General features: G+C 38.4%; 2 protein-coding genes across 5 annotated transcripts in view; one reads left to right on the top strand and one right to left on the bottom strand.

Annotated features, from left to right (window-relative positions):
- The window catches only part of wdfy4 (WDFY family member 4), a 56685-nt gene that overhangs the window by 25738 nt on the left and 9976 nt on the right, over nucleotides 1-20971 (top strand). For 2 of the 3 annotated variants that reach the window (XM_087803223.1, XM_087803225.1), the window contains exons 38-55: nucleotides 235-473; nucleotides 529-617; nucleotides 677-862; nucleotides 1240-1349; nucleotides 4570-4647; nucleotides 4716-4907; nucleotides 6057-6117; nucleotides 6179-6387; nucleotides 9653-9801; nucleotides 9867-9978; nucleotides 10494-10579; nucleotides 10667-10729; nucleotides 16720-16762; nucleotides 16843-16962; nucleotides 17422-17545; nucleotides 17617-17726; nucleotides 18747-18897; nucleotides 20762-20853. In XM_087803223.1, coding sequence (XP_087659349.1) covers nucleotides 235-473; nucleotides 529-617; nucleotides 677-862; nucleotides 1240-1349; nucleotides 4570-4647; nucleotides 4716-4907; nucleotides 6057-6117; nucleotides 6179-6387; nucleotides 9653-9801; nucleotides 9867-9978; nucleotides 10494-10579; nucleotides 10667-10729; nucleotides 16720-16762; nucleotides 16843-16962; nucleotides 17422-17545; nucleotides 17617-17726; nucleotides 18747-18897; nucleotides 20762-20853 — 2214 coding nt within the window. The remainder of the gene's footprint in view (nucleotides 1-234; nucleotides 474-528; nucleotides 618-676; nucleotides 863-1239; nucleotides 1350-4569; nucleotides 4648-4715; nucleotides 4908-6056; nucleotides 6118-6178; nucleotides 6388-9652; nucleotides 9802-9866; nucleotides 9979-10493; nucleotides 10580-10666; nucleotides 10730-16719; nucleotides 16763-16842; nucleotides 16963-17421; nucleotides 17546-17616; nucleotides 17727-18746; nucleotides 18898-20761; nucleotides 20854-20971) is intronic. The other variant, XM_087803224.1, reaches the window with a different exon arrangement.
- On the bottom strand, nucleotides 10744-16687 carry lrrc18a (leucine rich repeat containing 18a). 2 transcript variants are annotated; one of them, XM_087803226.1, is made up of 3 exons: nucleotides 15031-16687; nucleotides 14237-14307; nucleotides 10744-11630 (listed from the first exon to the last, which is right to left on the bottom strand). In XM_087803226.1, exon 3 carries the CDS (start codon nucleotides 11624-11626, stop codon nucleotides 10829-10831), a length of 798 nt encoding a protein of 265 aa, XP_087659352.1. In that variant the 5' UTR covers nucleotides 11627-11630; nucleotides 14237-14307; nucleotides 15031-16687; the 3' UTR covers nucleotides 10744-10828. The 2 variants fall into 2 exon arrangements, with proteins under 2 accessions (XP_087659352.1, XP_087659353.1); XM_087803227.1 differs by lacking the exons at nucleotides 14237-14307; nucleotides 15031-16687 and adding an exon at nucleotides 13457-14095.

Below are 20971 nucleotides of genomic sequence, written 5' to 3' on the forward strand. Positions count from 1 at the left end.
AATATTGAATTGGTTTTTAACATATGACATTTTAAATTCAACCCTTCAATATTCTGATGGCACTGAAATGCTTCCATTGTTATTTGCCACCCTGAGTCTGGTTTTGCTTGAGGTTTCTGCCTCCCATAAAGCTACATCTCGAATATGTTTTTTTTACCCATAACTGTGACTTTACCACAACAAAGTCAACACGACTACACAAACTTCCTGCTAACATCTCAACTGTCCTGGCAGGCTCTTGAACGAGGCCAGGCTCAGAAAGAGAGGATGGTGTCGGCGTTGTACTCGTGTACAAACCAAGTCCTGCTCCACCACCTGTCCCTCCCTCGACGATCTCCAGCAGAGGAGGAAGTCGTCATCAGGACTCTGAGGACCCTGGAGACACGCTGGGACGTCATCATGGCCACTTACAACGGCAACGTCAACTTTGTCACGTGTCTTCTTCACTGTCTGCTGCAGATCCGGTCCGGCAGGTAGAACAGGGCAAATGTGTGTGACTTGATTGTTGTTTGATAATTTTGTCTGTAGTTATGTCGAAGGCTTCGGTCTGATGGGACGCACACAAAGTGACGACAAAAAGAAGAGCAGCCCTGTGATTGGAGGAGACACGTCCACTGGTCAGTACGTCTGTTCGTCCACTTTAAAGATTGAGTTAAAGAACTTGATTGTGTTTCAGAAGAAATGATTACCCTAGCAACAGCCTGCTGGCTGAAGGTGATGGAGGAGCGACAGCACACTCTGGAAGACGCGTACAAAATTGAGATCTCTGCCAGTCGAGGTGACGAGAAACGTCCAGTCAGCATGTCTGATATCAGCCCACTGTGGGAGGAAACCGCACTGAAGGCCTGGCAGCTACTGACAGGTACAGCTGGATCCCTGCTAGAATACACATTTACTTACTTTGTCATTCCTTCTAAATTCAATTCTCTTCTCACCCAAAAATTCTCTTTTCTCTTGGAATTTTACAAACATTTTCAATTCCAAATATTAAACTCAATTCAAACAATTAAAAAATGTAATCAACATTTTTTCAACTATAACCAAACAAAATGTTAACTATAATGAACCAATTATCAACTGTAATCACACACGTTTTAACTATAATCAAACATTTTTTAAATGTAATCAAACAAAAATATTTTTGAGATTGAAAAGAGAGAAAAAGTTATTATTATTTCTGCCCCTTGCCTCACTGTAAGTATAAACCTACTCATCTATTACTTTGATTAACAATTCCAGAGGACCTGGAGAAGAAGCTGGCTGGAGGCTCTCAGAATACGTTTGACAAGTTCACCACCGTCGTCCGCTCAGCCTTAACAAAAGCCAGCTGGGAAACAGTCACTGCCACGGTAAAGTTTCTACGAGTGTCTCACTGCAACAGCCCAAAGTCACTGCTGTGTTTGTGCGCCGGGCCGTCCAGCCCTGTGGGGGTGTTTGATTATTTCTTTAAATGGATTTGGATTATCACAGATGATCGCCCCTGAGTGGGCAGAGTAATTGATATCTATCTCGCCAATCCACGGGAACGCTCGCTACAACACACTGTTCGCCGCTGAAGGTTAAAGACGCGTTTATTGTTGTTTTTTCCCCCTGAAACACGTGGCTCAGATCATTAGTTCCCCCACAACGCTTAAGACGTGGAGCCATCTGGAGCAGGGAGCGAGGACATATTACTCAGGCACACAGGCATGAAATTACCGCGTCTGTGTCTGACTCCAGTGTGTGTGTTCTTGTTTGTCTCTTGCCTGTAGAAATCAGGTTGGCAATTCTAGTGGTGGGAATCTGATGAAAACATTATTCATTTGATGTTCTTCTTTATCACATCAGTTTGTGACAGGCTCTCAGAGAGCATGATGAATTGTTGTTCCGTCTGAGAGGAGAGCAGGAGGAGGGAGTGTGGAAGTATATCAGCAACATCACAATGTTGACTGTTTGAGTTATTCAAATGTTGAAACTTTGAATTTCTTATTGAAATGTTGCTGTATTTTTAAGCAATGCGTTTTTGCAGAGGGCTTAATTAATTTAAAACTTTCTTTATTTGAAGGTTTAATTTGTTTTTATTGACTTAAAAATGGGATATTTTCGAAATGAATTTTTTTTACACAAAGTTGTTATTCTTATTCCAATCATTCAAAAATAAATGTTCGGAATTCATTTTTACCAGGCGGCGTGATCAAATTTAAGCCAATCATGCGCTCAAATGATCATGTGACGACATAGAAGCACACGATCAAGTATCTCTGTACTCTTTGGTATTGTCTGGTGGAAGTATTTTACTAACATTTTTATATTTAATTTAAAAGACCATGAATTAAAAAATATTGAATCTTTATTATTGGAATTGTAATATCAAAATCTACATTCATTCAAAACATTTTTTTATTCAATTATATATTTATATTTAAAAACAATCTTCTATATAGAAATCATTGAATTCAATTATTCAGAAAAATAATCAAATGCTTAAATAAAATAAAAAAAAATCAAAGTTTCAAGATTCAACATTTAATTGTAACCATTAAATATTCCGACGACACTGATATATTCTTCCATAAGGGAGGATCTTTGACCTTCTCTCGGGCACTTTGTCGAGTCTTTGTGTCGGGATGTCTCGGAGCGCTGAAGAGCCGATGGTCAGCCGCTCTCACAAAAGTCATTAATTTCCGGATCATCAACTTATGACCTTTAATTGCCGCGACTCTCAGCAGTTATTGGATCCACAAGAAGACTTTTCTACAGAACATATCTGCTGGTACTGAACAAGAGGTCCAAAGCTGTGGAAGGTGATGAGTGAGACTCGTCAGACCCAGTCAGACATTCACAGATTTATTTCAACAAGGAATTCTGTCTCCATAATCGTATCTGTGTTCTCATATTAGAAAGATAATTAACAGCACTAATGATCACGTTAAGTTCATTACACATTCCCAACCAGCCCAGAATGAAGTTGACATTATGTTGCCTTATCATCAAAGATGGCGTATTGTTGGGAAGTCATTAAAATGGAAATGAGTGCGACGTGGTGACGTTAATTGCGGAGGGAAGAGATGAGTTATGGATTTAATGCAGCATTTAAGAATCCAATGAGGTTGCTATCTGCTAAATGCGGTAATTAATGCTATATATTACTTATGTTTGTCCAAATGAAGGAATGAAATTAGACGACGACTTGTTGTTTATCTATCACAACACGAGCTCGCAAACTTCATTATTACGCCCTTTTCTGTCCGTAATATTTGATAATCCCCTCACATTATGTCTCTCTCGGCTAATCTGGAGAGACAATGACGCGCACAGGACATTTTTAGTTGCTTCACCCAAATGATGCAGCTGGTATTGTTGGAGAAACTTTTTTACTGTTAACTTTTCACACATATTCCAACAATCAGGCATGTTTTGTATGGAAGTATATCAGTGCCATCAGAATATTGAATTGATTTAACCTTACAATGTTGACGTTTTTAAAATAATCAAATTCAATCATTTTTATACTGAAAGGTTGAATTAGTTGTGTTTTTTTTATAATAAAATAAAATAATTCAGATTCTGAGGTAATGCATTTTTTTACACATAGAGTTTGATATTCTAATTCCAATAATTAAGCAATAATTTTTTCTAAATTTAATGTTTTTATTTTATTTTTAGCCTTTAAGATTCATTATAAATATGTTTGTATAGCAGTGCATCCAGACAATAGCAAAAGAGAACTGAGCTACTTGATCAAACTTTTTAGCCAATCATGCGATGCACAGATGATCATGTGACAACGCAGATGCACCGGTGCGTCAATCTATTATAGTGGACTCCAAAGCAACTGCATCAATTTATTTATTCATCCAATTTTTGTCATTTTAATTTTTTTCTTTAAATTGTATTTTGTTTGTATCTTAGTTATGTTACGATTTCATTGGAAACTTTGTCAAATCAAAATTTAAAATATATATATATTTAAAGATATACAATTACAGAAAAAAAAACAGGATACAGTGGACTCCAGCAGTGTTGTTCCTACTGTATACCAATATATCGCAGACGTTTGAGGGTTTCAAATATTACATTTTGACCTGATACTTCATAAGTGAAAGAAGCTGCAGAAGTAAGTAAGACTGAATATTGTGGTTTCATTGAGAGGATTAAACGGCGTGTGTGGGTCAGCGGTGAGGATGGACACATGTTGTTTCACTGGTCTCTGAGCGAGCGCCGCTGTGATGATGGACCTAATGAAGCAGTTAACAGTCTTGATACGATCCCACCGCGTCTGCTGAGCATCCGCTCCTGTTTGTTTTTGCACACGCAGACACACAAAACTTGCCCTTGACTGAATGTGTTATTAATGTTTATTTGAATTTGATCACACTCACGAATGATTACATTTTCCAGACAATGTTATTAGAAGGCCATAGCCACTAGCTTATTTTGCCCACTGAATGCAATTTAGAAGCAACGTAATCGTGTGACTGCATTGTAATTGCATGAGGAAACAACAATACCATTATGAAGACACAATCATGTGTGTACGATATGAGCACGGCCAAGAGTGATGGTTTGCATCATGTCTCGCTCGTTCAGGAGTTCCTGTCCTGCATGGAGTCGCATCGACAGAGAGGCCGTGGCGCGTACGAGAAGACGAGGACCAATCAGTGTCAGGTTAGACCGCCGCTCTGTCAGAGAGGAAGGAACTCACCACTGGTGAAGTGTGTCTCGTGTCGTCGCAGGTTCAAGCCTCCGAGTGGGAATGTTTGAACTCCAAATGGCTGCGAGTAGAGGCGGAGCTGCTCAGGGAGAGGGCCTTGTTCGGACCTGGTCCCGGGGTGTTTCTGAAACACAACTGGGAGCAGGACGCAGTGGAGGGACCGAACCGGACCAGGTCTCGGATCAGGAGTAAAACCCTGAGGCTGTCCAAACAGGTATACTTCAATCAAAGTGTTTTTTTCCACTGTATCTGGAGTCGGGTCGTGGGGGCAGCAGCATTAGCAAGCAGACTCGGACTCTTTGCAGCTACATAGTCTAGGCATGGGGACCTGCGACTCTGGGCCAAATACGGCCCTCTGACAGTATTTATGTGACCCTCATGAGGTCAAATTAAAACTATAAAAATGATAATATACAAATGTTTCTAAATTGTGTTATTAAAATTCATAATTCATCGAAGATATTTGTTATTGGAATTATTTTTTCTTCTTTCTCTCGCTTTGTCTATTTTTTGGGGGGAAAGAATTTGAAAATAAAGTCAAAAATCCTATTTCCTATTTTTTTTTTTTTTTTTATGAAATATTGAACAACAAAACCACAACTTTAGCTACTTTAGCTTGTTTTTACGATTTAATTAAATACAAAATGTTACAAAATATATAAAATATTAAATTAAATTTTTCTTTTTTTAAGGATCCTAAAATAAAGGAAAAAGTACATAATATGCGAGAAATGAATCCCATCATATTGGAGCTACTTTTGTCCGTCTGATCTCTCTTTTGGCTCGATTGCCCTTTAACAGTCACAGTATATAATGGCCACGGAGGAAATCTAAATTCCCATCACTGGTCTAGATCACAGGTGTCAAAGTTTTTGCTCCATTTTTAAATTATCTCTCTGTTTTCCTCTTCACCAAACACTTGAAATTCCTTTCCTTCAACATCAGTTTTACTCTAATTGGAAGTTCCTTTTTAAATGTTGACCATGTCCATAATTTATGTACACTTACATCTTTATAAGTCACCATATTACCAAGTACATTGGCAATCTACGTTTATTTTGAGACAATCATTCAGCGGGCCTCATGAAATGACTTGGCAGGCCGGACTTGGCCCGCTGTTTTGTAACAGATGTTGGAGAAATGTGGAGTTTGTAGATTCTCCCCTGGTTGTGTGGGTTTACCACAGGTACTCTGGTTTCCTCCCACAGTCCAAAACCATGTAGAGGAAAACTAAATTTTAGGTGCGAGTGTGAATGTTTGACCCTGATCAGGGAATCGTGGGTAGAAAACAAAAAATATTCTGTCGATTTCTAATGTTAACATAATCTTGTATTGAGCTCTGGTTCACTTCTCTCACTAACAGGTGTTGGGAAGTCTCTGCATTGGTCTGAGGTCAGGGGTATCTGAAGAGAGCAGCTTAAAAGGTAAAAAAAAATTAACATTAAAAACTGTTTCAAGATCATCAAGTGAGTTTAATTTCCACAGAGCACAAGATTCTTCGTGACGGCGGAGCAGAAGTCACAGAGGAGGACGATGATGGAGGAAAGGATCGTCTGACCTTCTTCCCCGTTTTGAAGGACGCCCCGGCTCCCGATGAATGTCCACTGGACCCCAGTGCACCAGAACCCTGCTCTCACTCACAAGACTGTGCTGAAATACACGTCATCCTGCAGGAGCTCCGTCCTGGAGAGGAGGTACAGTGATGGACAGATTTCACATTTCCACATTCTGGATCTCCAAAATGATACTTAATCGGGACTTTTGAAAAACAAATTTGTGTTTAAAATCAACAGATTAATCCATCTAAAGAATTTCATATCAAAATAAAAAAATATATATCTCCAACAAAATTATGGTCTGAAATAGTTCTGTATCAATATTCAGTATATTCAATATTATGTTGAACAAAATACAATCTTACATCTCTCTCCTATTCTGAACGAATCTTGTAAAAACCGAGGTGTTACATTCTTCAGAATAAACTCTCTCGAACAATTATGTAAGAATATAAAGTCAATACAAAAAAAAGGTTTCGTCCCATAAGGAGTACTAAATATCCTTTAAATTTTCCGTAGTATTACTCTGCGGGGCTCCTTAATATTAATCTGTGAGGCTCTGTAGTAGTGTATTGCTCCGCAAGGCACCGTAATATTACTTTATGTGGTTTCATAGTATATATACTACGAAGCTACAAAGCTTAACAAGCCTTATAATCCAGTGTGCATGTATGAAAATAGTTTATTGATATTTTGCCTTTGGTAAAAAGAAAACTAATTCATTCTTCAACACAGAGTGTGTGAATTGTTTAAAGCTCATTTTAATTCAGTTGTGATTAGTTGGCTGGGCGGCGAAGCATAACGGTAGTTGTTGAGGTTGATTTCGGGTCACCATTACTGAGAGTGTCGTTGACAGGGATGACGCATTACAATGTTTAAAGCTCCAATGACCTTGTCAACTTGAAGGAGGACGAGTCCGGGTAAAAGAGGACGAATGGTCAAAGTGTAGTGTCTAGACCAGGCCGAGCTGCTTCTCTCCTTCTTCTGTAAGACTGGGACTCTCATCGCTCTGGCAACCAGCCACGTCTTTTAATGTCTCTGACAGATGTATTAATAAAAACAGTAGGAGGTGATGCAAGCTGTCTTACATCCGCTTAGCAAGTGTGTGATGCACACCATCGTGTCCTGTCGACTCGCGGCGCTTCAGCGTGCGAGTCCTGCTGAGCGTCTTGTCAAATGAACACAGTCATTAGCTCCGAAACACACACACAGACACACACACACACCAGGCAGGCGGTAGACACATAAGAAGAGCCACGCATAATTAGCTTTCCAGTGCCAATAGTGTGATTATGATAGTAATGTGTGTGCGGAGAAATCAATGGTCTGACATTAGGCTCTCAGTCAATAAAGTCCTCCTTCCCATCAGCAGCTGAATCACCCTCCGTCTGATAACAACCGTCTGCCCACAGTGAGCAGAGAAGAAACACGTTGATTATCATGTGTTTAGTCGCCATGTTGGACGTTTTACTTCAAAATATGAATGCCTTGTTTATTACTCTCATTTAAAAGTAATAACTAAAAACAGAACAGCATTATATATTATACATTGTAATATGTTACACTATTTTTTTTATATTACTTTGCATTGCTTTAAAAAATACTCTCTTAGTGTTTCAATACACTAATATGATGCTGCATTTCTGGCTCACGGCACAATAATATTGTGAAAGAGATGCTAAAGCTTTTGACATGTCACTCTGAAAAACCAGAGCTACATTCTGTTAGTATAGTTGATTACGACGAGTTTTTGTAGGGAAGACATGAGTTTTTGTAGGAAGAATTAACATGTCTCCTCACTGAGAATACAAAGCAAAAGAACAATTAGTGCTTCATCAACAATCAAAGATTATTCCTTATCATTTTTTGTTAGGGGTTTGTATTGGCAAGAATCTGTTGGTACAGTACGTATCACGATACAAGGTCAACGATACTATATATTGCGATACTGTAGTAACAAGAATACATTCTTAGTATTGTCGAGTACTTGACTCTGGTGTTGCAGAATTTAAAGATCACATGACTCTTGACAAAGTCGTAACTGCTTTAATTTGTTTTGAAACCAAAATATGTCCAAACATCATCTTTAAAATCTGCTGGAGTCCACTGTATCCTCTCGTCCTCAGTCATCGCTGGAATTTCATTGTTCCTTTTGCTGAGGATCTAATGGTTAATTGCAACGCAAAAATGAACAAACACTGTGCATATTTTCATATTAACTGTGAATGAAAAAACAATCAAATTATTGTATCGACACAGCGCTGTTGAAAATCGATAAGGTATTAGCATGCAGCTAACAAGGTTGCTAAACTCACTCACTTCTTCCTCTTCTTCAGACTCAATACACTGAAACATCTTGAGGCGCTTAAAAAAGTAACTTTATCTGTAACACATGCAGTAACTTTATTGTGCAGCAGAGAATGTCGTCAACCCCAGAAGTAATTTGATAACATTTACTGCGACCCTTGAATTGTTAACATGCTATACAGCATCTAGACATTTGCACAGCTCCTTAGCTATTTGTGTGTAGCACATTTGTATGTTAAATTACATAATTAAATCAAATGTACAACATTGTTGTTACAAGAAATGTATTGCTAAATTGGGTTACAGCGAAAAGAAAGCCCATGCAGTCAAGTATTAATGTACTTGAAGTTATTGCCCAACACTGTCAGTCGCCCTCATCATACTCTCAGGACGCTCAAGTCGTGATTCAGCGCTAACCGTTTGTCATTTCCTGGCCCCGGACACACCTGAACCAGGAACTTCTGATCACTTAGCAGGTTCCGTGGCGCGTGTGTGGCAGTGATTAATTCTTCTAATAATGTCCGGGCTCTACCAGCCTCCCCGTCTGGGGTTACCGAGCCTGATTTGATTAGTATAAATTGTGAGTTGCTCGGGGGGTAAGTTGGGACCCCATATGGTTTTTTTGGCCGCTGCATCCCAGAGGGCCTTCGAGAGGGGCCCGACCCAGGGAGGCAGCCAGGTGCACACACCCGCTGTGAAATGAGGGGAGACAATACGATTAGATACACTGTTAGCATTAGCTACGAGCAGCACTGGTGTCCACTGTGACGAGGACCCCATCAATCAACCGCGATAATTAAGTGTTCAACGCTGTCTTTTTAATAATGCTTAGAATATGTGATTAAAATGATCAATCAAGTCTGACGGGCCTCACAGACACTCATGGAAGTATATCAGTTGAAAGTCTGAATTATTTTTTTGGACAGTTTTTTTTTTTTAAGTTTTTAAATGTATATAGATTAAGCAATTTAAAAATATATAAATGGTTGAAAAAAATATTTAAAATCTATAAAATATAGTTATTCAATTATATACTATTCTGATGACACAGATATACTTCCATAGACGCTCCTCTGACCAGAGACTCTCTTTCCAGGTGAGCGCCAAGGTGTGTGTCGTGACGGTGAGCGGCCTGAAGGTGTCCGAGGCTGTGCTGCTGTTTGGAAAGGAGAGTTTATTCTTGTGCGAGGGTTTCACTCTCAGTCCCTGTGGAGACATTTGTTGCCGAAAACATCACCCGAGCAGGTACAGATCTATCCTCTGCTTGAAGGATCCGAAGAATGTGAATGTTCTGTGACCTCCATTTGCAGCGTCAAAGACTCCTTCGTCTCCTCCATGCTGAGTAAAGAGCCCACGAGCAGCTGTAGACAGTGGCTGTACGAAGATATCAAAGAGGCTCGTTTCATACGTTTCCTTTTGGAGGTGAAAAAAAGATATGGTTACCTAATAAACATACCAACAAATGAAGTTCTTCCTGCTCTTACAAAATGATGATGATCGGAATCAAAAAATATTTATATTGTTTAATGCCAATATAAAAAATAAAAAAACAGGATTTTTTGATGTCTTATAAAATGGATGGAATTAAATACTCATACAGACACTCATAGATTTAGTTGGAATATAAAGTTATTTCATTGTACTTTTTTTTTTTTTACCATTTATTAGTACAATCATCTGGACTTTCGCCAAATATACGTTTCTGTGACTGTTCAGTGTCAATAAAGTTGTAAATGTACTTTATATTAAGAGAATAAAATATCAAAGTCAAAGATCATCAGACAAAATGTTATATTTGACATGAATAATGTGACTGAGTGAACATTATTCTTCAGTGGAGGCACATACACAAGACTCCTACTTGAGCTCAGTCTAAAAATAAAAAAGTTTAATCAGATTAATGGTTTTATTCATGAAATGTTTACTTTTATTCTCAGGACAATGCTATTGAAGTCTTTATGAAGAACGGACACTCTGCCTTCCTGGTCTTTCTAAACCGAGATCATGTTTCGGCGTATAAAAGGTAAAAATATTTTGATTGTAAAATGTTTAAATAAGAATTTGTCAATTGTGTGTTAATACTTTCTCTCTTCTCCATCCATCCCTGCAGGCTGTGCAGAGCTGCACCGTCGTTGAAAGGTCGAGGAATTGCAGACGTACTCGCCAACGTCAAGTATGTAATTCAAATTCAAGGGTTCTTATTAAATCCAACATATTTATTAATCAATCATAAACATGAACACCAGATAAGGGAAAGAAAAAACAACCAGGATCATTCCAGAGGCTCATGCTCTTCCTTTCTTATCCTCCACGACTGGTTGACCTGAGCCACTGAGTTTGGTGTGATCAGACCAGGGAAGGTCATTTTCCTCTTCTTCTCTTCCTCATGCTCACATCCCGGCGCGTCATTGTCTCTCAGGTCTTTACAGCGTTTGCGACACAGTTTACAGAGGTCGCTCTCGTACACCAGGTACATGTTCTCCTCGGCAGCGGACGTTTCCCTCGCCGTCCACTCGCCGTCCGTCTGAACCAGCGAGAAGAGGTTCCGCTTCATGTTCAGCTTGTTGAGGTTGTGCAGGAACTTCAAGCAGTCGGGCAGACCGGTGAAGCGGTTGTCGAACAGGCCGAGCTCCTGGAGGTTGTCCAGTCCCACCATGGATGCCGGCAGCTCGTCCAGCTGGTTCATCCCCAGATTGAGGCTCTTTAAGTTGGCCAGGTTGCCCAGAGTGACCGGTAGACCAGCCGAGGTGAGGAAGTTGTTGGAAATGTTGAGGTGGGTCAGCCTCACCAGGTTCCCGATGGTCTTGGGCACAGACTCCAGTTTGTTGCTGTGCAGGTCCAACCATCTGAGTGACATGAACTGTCCGATACCATCCGGGAGTTTCTGGATCTGGTTGCGACTGAGATCCAACTCGTCCACGCTGGTCAGTTTAAAGAGACATTTGGGGAAGGTGGTGATGCCCATGTTGCTGAGGGTCAGTCTGCGATTTCCATCTCGGGTCATACGTATTGCCTTCGTGGCGATCTTGAGGGTCACCTTGGTTCCACTCGCCTTCTTCCCCTTTGGCATGGTACTGCAACACAGAGATCCACAGTTCAGTCTGGGTTTTTCCTGAGAGAACTCAGATCATTTTCTAACTCGCACCACGACACACTTTTCTAATAAATCCAGGTGCACGTCGTAGGTGTGTTTAAGGAAATATATCAGTGTCATAACGATATTGAATTTAACATTTCAAATGTTTAAACGTTGAATTGTTTTATTTCAATGTTTAAGTTTAGTTTTAAGAAATGTATTATCATATTGAATACTCAAGGTAGATTTTTTTGCAGTTTTGTTATTTTCTGAATCAAAATGAAAGAAAGAATTTTACACATTTACAAGTAAAGTTTGATATTCTAAAACTTCTACATTGTTTTCTAAATTCATTCAATTTTCATTGCCATTAATTGTCGTAACAGTGGCACAATAATTTTGCAAATTATCCAACGCCGTGTGCAAAGATAAATAAATAATTATATATTAAATAATCAAAAAATGAATTTAAAAAAGAAAAATATTGCTGATTAAAAAATCTATTTGAGTTTTTAAAAAAAATGTCAAAGTCAAATGTTCAACATTCATGTTAAATTCAACCATTGAATATTCTGATGCCACTGATATACATTAATATAAATATATATGTATCAGTGTCTACAGGAAGTGATGTGATACGAGGCTAATGTATAGCTCGGGGCAGCAGGAGCATGAGTGTCTCTTGATATGTGTGTGTGTGTAGAAGTCTGTATAAACTAGTGTGTACTCAGCCGGCGGTGCCCAGGGGGGTATTTAAGAGCACGACTCTCTAATTAAGGCTAATGCTCGGGAACAATAGGAGTGAGGCGACACTGGGTAATACAGCAAACACAAATGAGTGCCGATGCTCCGTCACTGGAGCTCCTGATTGGACATGTTTGTGCACGTCTTTGGACTCGGTTATAGGAGCACGTACGTGCACGTGAAGTCAAATCAGGACTTTGATAAATGATAGTTAGGTTAGTGTTGCGATTATGATGAGAGCCACTGCTCATCTTAAGATAGCGAGGTGTGTGTGTGTGTGTGTGTGTGTGTGTTTCTGTGTTGCACCCCAAGGCCCTCTCTCGCCTCATTCATCATCCTCAGGATGAGAGGCCTCGTCCACTAGTGCTTGTTCCCATTATAAGCTCCTATAGAAAAACTATTGCATGAAATTATTGCTTCTATTAGATAAAATGTTGGACACAAATCCAATGATTGATTTAATGCACTTTTACTAAATAAAGGAGCGTGTGGAGTCAACTGAACACATCTCTCACACAAAGCCTGTCCAGTCCACACGCTGCTTCTTCTTCTGCTATAAATATATTTTCCTTAGACTTCCTATACTATATTTTCAATTGTAGTACTTTTAAAACATAGGAGACTCAACCAGACAAGGGGCCAATATGTTGAAGCACTCTAGGCCGTGGGCCAAACTAATTTTATATTTATCGTATATTTATGTCTTTAACAGTGATTAAATTCAATGATCCATATATTTTCTTTTAACCTCAGTTTTACTTTTACTGGAAATCTCTGTATAATTATGGACATTGGTAATCTCTGTTTCTTATCTTATTTTGAACACTGACATTTTTATAGATCACCATATTAGTATGAACATCATTCTACTTTGATTTTGAGCAAACCATCCGGCAGGCCACTATACACACTATACTACAATATAGACTTGGCAGGCCAGATTTGGCCCCCTGACAATGTTTGCCCCTTTTTAATAAATTTAAACAACTTTATGAGAACATTTACTATCTCCTGATTCTTTTTTAGATACGCACAACCTGCTAAAATAAATAAATAGTCAAAAACAAAATAGTTCTTTACCTTCACATCTTGTTTTGCTCCTTCAAAACAAACTTTTCTTTGATACAAAAGATTTTTTTATGAGCAAACTGCAGCATTTGTTGTGCTTCTTTTCCACTTGTACTTTAAAAAAAGATATAAATGGATTAGGATTTAACATCAAATTAGCTCCTTGAATATAACTTGTAGGAATATAGTATAGTATCAATTATAGTATAATTTTTCCTGCACATATGAAGTAACCCAAGTGTATAATTGAGTGTGTTTAGCTAATTCGGCAGAAACATAGAAAATGGTGATGGAGAAATGAGCGAAGGTTCCTTAAAACTAACAAGCGTTTTCTGTGTCAGTCATCAGGTTGTAAAATCATTAACATTTCCTCTTGGGTCAGCAGGTCTTATTGTGTGCTACTAAAATAAAAGGTTGAGAGGGGAAACATCAGGAGTGTTTGTATGCATCAGCAAGTTAGAGAAATTCACATTTGTCTTGTTTTTCAGTGTTACTAAGCAACTCTGTGTTGCGTCGGATGTTGTGGGCACTTAGAGGGGAAAGAATTTCGAGCTGATAAAGTCGACATTTGCTTTAGTTAAACACATTTGTCATGTAGCATAAAGACAACTAACCAAATGAAAATGTCTTAGCAATATGTTACTCTATTAAGATCAACGTTTAGAGTTTGATTACTAGTAAAAAGTATTTAAGTTTAAGTTTATTTAAGTGAGAAATATTAACTAATTACTGACATATTCAATGCTACAACCATGTAAAAAATAAATAAATGTTAAATTAAAATGTTCTTACCAATTACAAGAATTCTTCTCTTCTTATACTGGCACCTCCTCTCCGGTGCCATCAAGATACATTTGTCACCACTGAAAACACAACACAAATAGATATATACCAGATAGGAGGTTTTTTGTCCTCTCACAGTGGGTACATTTTATTTGTCACAGCAGTAAAATCACCAAAAATATTACACATATACACTTGAATATCAGTTTAGACATGCAGTACACAAAATAAAAGCAAAAACAAAAATACACGTAATAATAATAAATATAACTTCTATAATTATATAATACAAGAATGGTCAATACATAATTTAAGATGAACTGATAAAATTACAAACTATTTCGCCCATTTTTCTTTGTATAAATAAATGATTTTATTAGCCAAAACAAAGACAGAGACTCCAGCTCATGTGTCATCGTGTGTCCTGATCCTGGCCTTCATAAACCATTTAAAAACAGGTACAAATCTAAGTCCCTGTTCAGAATCTGAACGAAAAAAATGTTTTGTCAAAACAACACAATGACTTTTGTGGTGTAGATACGTTTCAAAATAGAATAAACAAAAATAAATAATACAATAAGATAAATGACTAAATAAATATAATAAAATAAGTGACTCGTACATTAAAGTAAGTACATAACGAAACGTATAATATATATGTAGAATTAAAGCTGGATATTAAATGATCTATATATTTTATAATTTATAACATGACATAATTAAATATATTACCATCTCACTAACATTGTCATTGTGGAGTATTTTAAAGTAGTATTGCTTATGTTTAAATAGTAAAAGAGTACCTGTAGATCGAGAGAAGACGAGTGGAGGCTTTAGAACACTGTCCTCTGTTAGGCGTGTTTGTTTGCTGGTTGCTGGAGAACCAGCGCTTTATTGTCCTTCTCATTTACTCAGCCTCGCGGACAGAACCACCAGGACTCGGAAACCTTTCCTTCAAAGTTCTCGCTCAACAACACACTGACTTTAAACACTTTGATTTGGAAGTATTATCACTTACTTTAATCTTGATAAAGTGTCGTCATTTCTTCTTTTATAATCGATGGCTTTTATTGTGGCTTACGAGTCATTGGTGACGGTAGCGCCCCATTGTGTGCGGGAGGTGTGCACCTATTTTCAATATCAAGTCAATATCATTTAATATTTATTATTGCCAGTGACAATTGATAAGAACCTCCTGATCCAGCCGGTGTTTTTATCTGTTTAACACAACTTTATTTATAGAGCACTTTAAAACAACAGCAGCCAAAAATGCAGAACAAGAACATAAAACGTAAGCATGGAATAAAAACAATAGAAACACTGAGAAAAACAATAAAAAAAGGGAAAAATAAGACATAAAATTCACTTAGCAGCAGCAGCAAGAGTCTCTTGTTGCGTTAAAAGCCATGGAATAAAAGTGGGTTTTTAGACGTTTAAAATACTTTTTATTTGTTTATGTCTAGTCTTCATTTGCAAAATCACTGTCAATTAGCGCCTTCACTTTTAACTTTCATTTTACGAGTCAGTATTTCCTTTATCTTATTCCATTTTAGTGTATTTTATTTAATTTATTCTAGTTTATACTGTATTCCACAACACCACAAACATCCTATGTCGTTCTTAGAATAATGGCAAAACTTTTTCTGATGGTGAATACTGTGTATTCTAACATTGAGGTATCGTATCAAATATATGGAAAAACAAATTGGCCTCAGTACAGAAAACATAGGTCCAAAAAAACAATCACTCTCCTACAAATTCCTAACATATTTTTAGAATCATGTTTTTGACAAATATATTGTGAAAGACTATACAGAGTTGTTAATCTTCCTTCATTTGAAGGTTAGAGGCCGAGGATGAAATATAGAAAGTGAGCAAACAAATATTTTATGCTACTAAAAAGAAGGTAAAAAAGATAATGCTGGTGTAATATGAGGCACAACGGATCTGAAACACCATATTATCTTACAGCTGTTAGTTTGTCATTGTGTTGTCTTGGCCTTTTCAATTGTTTAAATATGTATGTATATTTAACTGTGTATTGTTCTGTTGTTTACTTACTTAACGTGTGAAAAATATATATCGTCATACACACAATAATACCTACATGATGAGGAGTTGCAACTAGAGAAAAACAAAGCAATTAAAAATGATAAATAAAAATAATCCTAAATTAAATAATAAATTACAAAAATTAAGATAAATTAAAATAGAAAGGTAAAAGTCTGGTATCACAGCCATGTTGCTATGTGGAATTTAATTGATTTCTGCTTCCATTGATTCTATTTCTTCAGATAAGCGATCTGCTCTGTGTCCTCCTCGTCCCTTCCTCAGCACCGTCACTAACCACTCTTCCAGCTGTGTACACACTTTTCTGTTTCCTCAATCACTGACTGACTTCAGGCAGCAGTGCAGAAATGTGCAGCAGTTTCTCAGTGTCAAAGCCGACGATCTGCCTCAAGTTAACTGGTGTTTAATGTGTTCTGCAACAGGAAAAGTCCTGTGCTTGAAAAGACGTGGCTGGTCAAATGGCAGGTAATCATCATGTTTGCTGCCTCCACCTGCTGCATCATTGAAATGGTTTATTAGTGTCACACATTTGTTCTCTTTGACAGAGAGGAGAAATCAATAACTTTGAGTACCTCATGCATCTCAACACCCTCGCTGGGAGAACATACAACGACCTCATGCAGTATCCCGTGTTTCCTTGGGTCCTGGCAGACTATCATTCAGAGGTGAATACACTAGTCTGTTACTTCTGCCAAGGAGCTTATGTGGTTGTTTAGTTCTCTGTTTAAAGAACAATATTGTGTAATAAAATACCTGATATCAGTGTCTTCTGAATAATAAAATGGTTGGATTTTATATTATTAACTTTAAAACTTGATTTATTTTTTATTTAAATTTTGTTTCACAGCATTGAATTATTTTTTATATTAAAAATGTGGATTTACATTTATAACATTTATTTCAACATTTTAAATATAACCTTTTTTCAATTATTTTAAATTAATAGCCTTTTATTTTAATACAAATTTAAAAAAAATGTATTTAGAAAATGCTCTTTTTATGATTGGAATTATATTAAAATACAATACAAATACAAATATCAAAAGTTTTAACATTTGAAACATTAAATGAATTCAATATTCACACTGAAAACCAGTCTTGCACAACATTTAATCTCTTTTCAGACGCTCGACCTTTCCAACCCTGCAACTTTCCGAGATCTGTCCAAGCCCATGGGTGCTCAGACGGAGAAGAGGAAGTCGATGTTCATCCAGAGATATGAAGACGTGGAGAGCACTGAGGAAGAAGGTATTTGTTTGTCATTACAAGATTTTTTGGTCACTTTCAGACAAGAATGAATTAACGTCGTCTCAATTCAGGGGATCTGCCATCACCGTGCCACTACTGCACTCACTACTCCTCAGCCATCATAGTGTCCTCCTTTCTTGTGAGGATGGAGCCATTTTCACAAACCTTCCAGTCACTGCAGGCAAGACAAATCTTTTATTTAAATTCTTCGTCTGTGTTGCGATATAAAAGTGATTGACAGCCATGTTATTGGTTGGCTGGGCAGCAAAGCAAGATGGAAGCTGTGCAGGTCACCGTTACTAAGGGGGTTATTGAGAGGAATAATACTTCATATGGAATGATGAGTTTTTAAGTTCAAATAAATGTTTTGGGATAAATGTTAATGAAAGCAACTTAAAAATGTCACTGCTTTGCGGATTTCATTTTATGCGGGGGTTTCAGAACGTAGCTCCCACAAAAGCTCACAGAATTTTTGTCATCCATATTCTTAGTTACTTTTCTAGTCTTAAACATGGACATCTTTATAAGTCAATCAATTTAACATGAATTCACTTGATTATAACCAATCATCCAGCGGACCACAAAAATCAAATTGGCCTGCCGGGTTTGGCCCCCGCACCAGATGACCTCCTCCTATCTTAATAAAACTGGATGGAAATTAATTAACTAAAGTATTAAATTGAGAATACATAGTCGATTTTAAGCTCTTTTAAGAACTTGGGAAACCAGAATAGATAATAGATTGATACTTTTTAATCCCTCCTTCGGGACGATAGGTTCATAAGAACAAACTGCAGTAAAAAGAACAAAATTGAACAAATACAAAATATATTTACCAAATCGAGTATATTTAAAATTGAATTTATTATTATGTCCCTGTTTTGAGCTCTAGTGATGGTGTGACTTCAATATATATGCAGATGTTAGAGTTGATTCAAATGAGAGATTTATTTATATTTAATGGTCAAAATAAAGCAATAAAGATGTTTTTGTATTGTGAAGCGTATTGTAATATCTATAAGTGGATTTTCTTCTTCTAACCAGGTTTACAAACGTTGTTTTCATTCATGGCAGTTGGCAATTGTTTTATTCTAAATGACCTTCTCTCCAATGAGACTTCCGTCAGAGATCTTGTACAAAAAGATGTTTTATGGTTGGAATTGATTCATGTTGCTGGTAGTGACCGTGTGTCTTCCTTCAGGGGGGTCTGGACATCCCTGAACGCATGTTTCACAGCGTCAGGTCTCAGTGGGAGTCGTGCTCCAGAGACAACATGACGGATGTCAGAGAGCTGATCCCAGAGTTCTTCTACCTCCCAGACTTCCTGCTCAACTCCAACAACATGCAACTGGGTCTGTGTGTGTTCATGATGACAATCATGTGACTTTTCTCTCAAACACAAGAAGAGAAAAATCATTCAAATCTTTAGTGCAGTTAAAATTGTTGTGTTTTAAAGTTTATTTAATACAGTTACATTTCGTCATCTATATTGAGGATTCTCACACACAAAAACATTTGATGTACAAAGACAAACACAAGATAAAGACACAACAAATACAGATCCACACTGTAGAACATTTCACACACAAGAGGGACTCGCAACACAAGAAGGACACACTAGTCAAACTAGTCCAAAAGAAGGACACACACACACTAGACACACAAGTGCACAAGAAGGACACTAGTCAAACTAGTCCAAAAGAAGGACACACACACTAGACACACAAGTGCACAAGAAGGACACACACACTAGACACACAAGAAGGACACACACACACACTAGACACACAAGTGCACAAGAAGGACACACACACACACTAGACACACGAGTGCACAAGAAGGACACACACACACTAGACACACGAGTGCACAAGAAGGACACACACACACTAGACACACGAGTGCACAAGAAGGACACACACTAGACACACGAGTGCACAAGAAGGACACACACACTAGACACACGAGTGCACAAGAAGGACACAGACACTAAACACACGAGTGCACAAGAAAGACACACACTAGACAGACTAGCCCACAAGAAGGACACACACATTAGAAACACGAATGCACAAGAAGGACACACACACTAGACATACAAGTGCACAAGAAGGACACACACTAGACACACAAGTGCACAAGAAGGACACACACACTAGACACACAAGTGCACAAGAAGGACACACACACACACTAGACACACAAGTGCACAAGAAGGACACACACACACACTAGACACACGAGTGCACAAGAAGGACACACACACACTAGACACACGTGTGCACAAGAAGGACACACACACACTAGACACACGAGTGCACAAGAAGGACACACACACTAGACACACGAGTGCACAAGAAGGACACACACACTAGACACACGAGTGCACAAGAAGGACACAGACACTAGACACACGAGTGCACAAGAAGGACACACACTAGACACACAAGGACACACACACACACTAGACACACAAGTGCACAAGAAGGACACACACACACACTAGACAAACGAGTGCACAAGAAGGACACACACACACTAGACACACGAGTGCACAAGGACACACACACTAGACACACGAGTGCACAAGGACACACACACTAGACACACGAGTGTACGAGAAGGACACAGACACTAGACACACGAGTGCACAAGAAAGACACACACTAGACAGACTAGCCCACAAGAAGGACACACACACTAGAAACACGAATGCACAAGAAGGACACACACACTAGACATACGAGTGCAGAAGAAGGACACACACTAGACACACAAGTGCACAAGAAGGACACACACACTAGACACACAAGTGCACAAGAAGGACACACACACACACACTAGACACACAAGTGCACAAGAAGGACACACACACACACACTAGACACACGAGTGCACAAGAAGGACACACACACACTAGACACACGAGTGCACAAGGACACACACACTAGACACACGAGTGCACAAGAAGGACACAGACACTAAACACACGAGTGCACAAGAAAGACACACACTAGACAGACAAGCCCACAAGAAGGACACACACACTAGAAACACGAATGCACAAGAAGGACACACACACTAGACATACAAGTGCACAAGAAGGACACACACACTAGACACACGATTGCACAAGAAGGACACATACTAGACAGACTAGCACACAGGAAGGACACACACAACAATGAAACAATTGTAACTCTTGAGTCATTACAGGGATGTTTGAAGATGGAACATTTCTGGGAGACGTTGAACTTCCGCCGTGGTCTAAAAATGACGCCCAGGAGTTCATCAGAGTCCAGCGAGAGGTCAGTTCATGTGTTCATGTGTTCACAGCTGTGGTGATACAGAGGCAGCTTGTGCCTGAGATTATAAAAGACATAAAAGGTTGTGTGACAGTGGAGCGAGTGTGTACACGAGGATCAT

This window comes from Callionymus lyra, chromosome 11 (genome assembly GCF_982586985.1).
Source record: "Callionymus lyra chromosome 11, fCalLyr1.hap1.1, whole genome shotgun sequence".
In the NCBI taxonomy this organism is placed as follows: Eukaryota; Metazoa; Chordata; class Actinopteri; order Syngnathiformes; family Callionymidae; genus Callionymus; species Callionymus lyra.

Bases quoted from the DNA above. Each gene is read 5' to 3' on its own strand.
- lrrc18a (XM_087803226.1), bottom strand. From the start codon at position 11,626: ATGCCAAAGGGGAAGAAGGCGAGTGGAACCAAGGTGACCCTCAAGATC.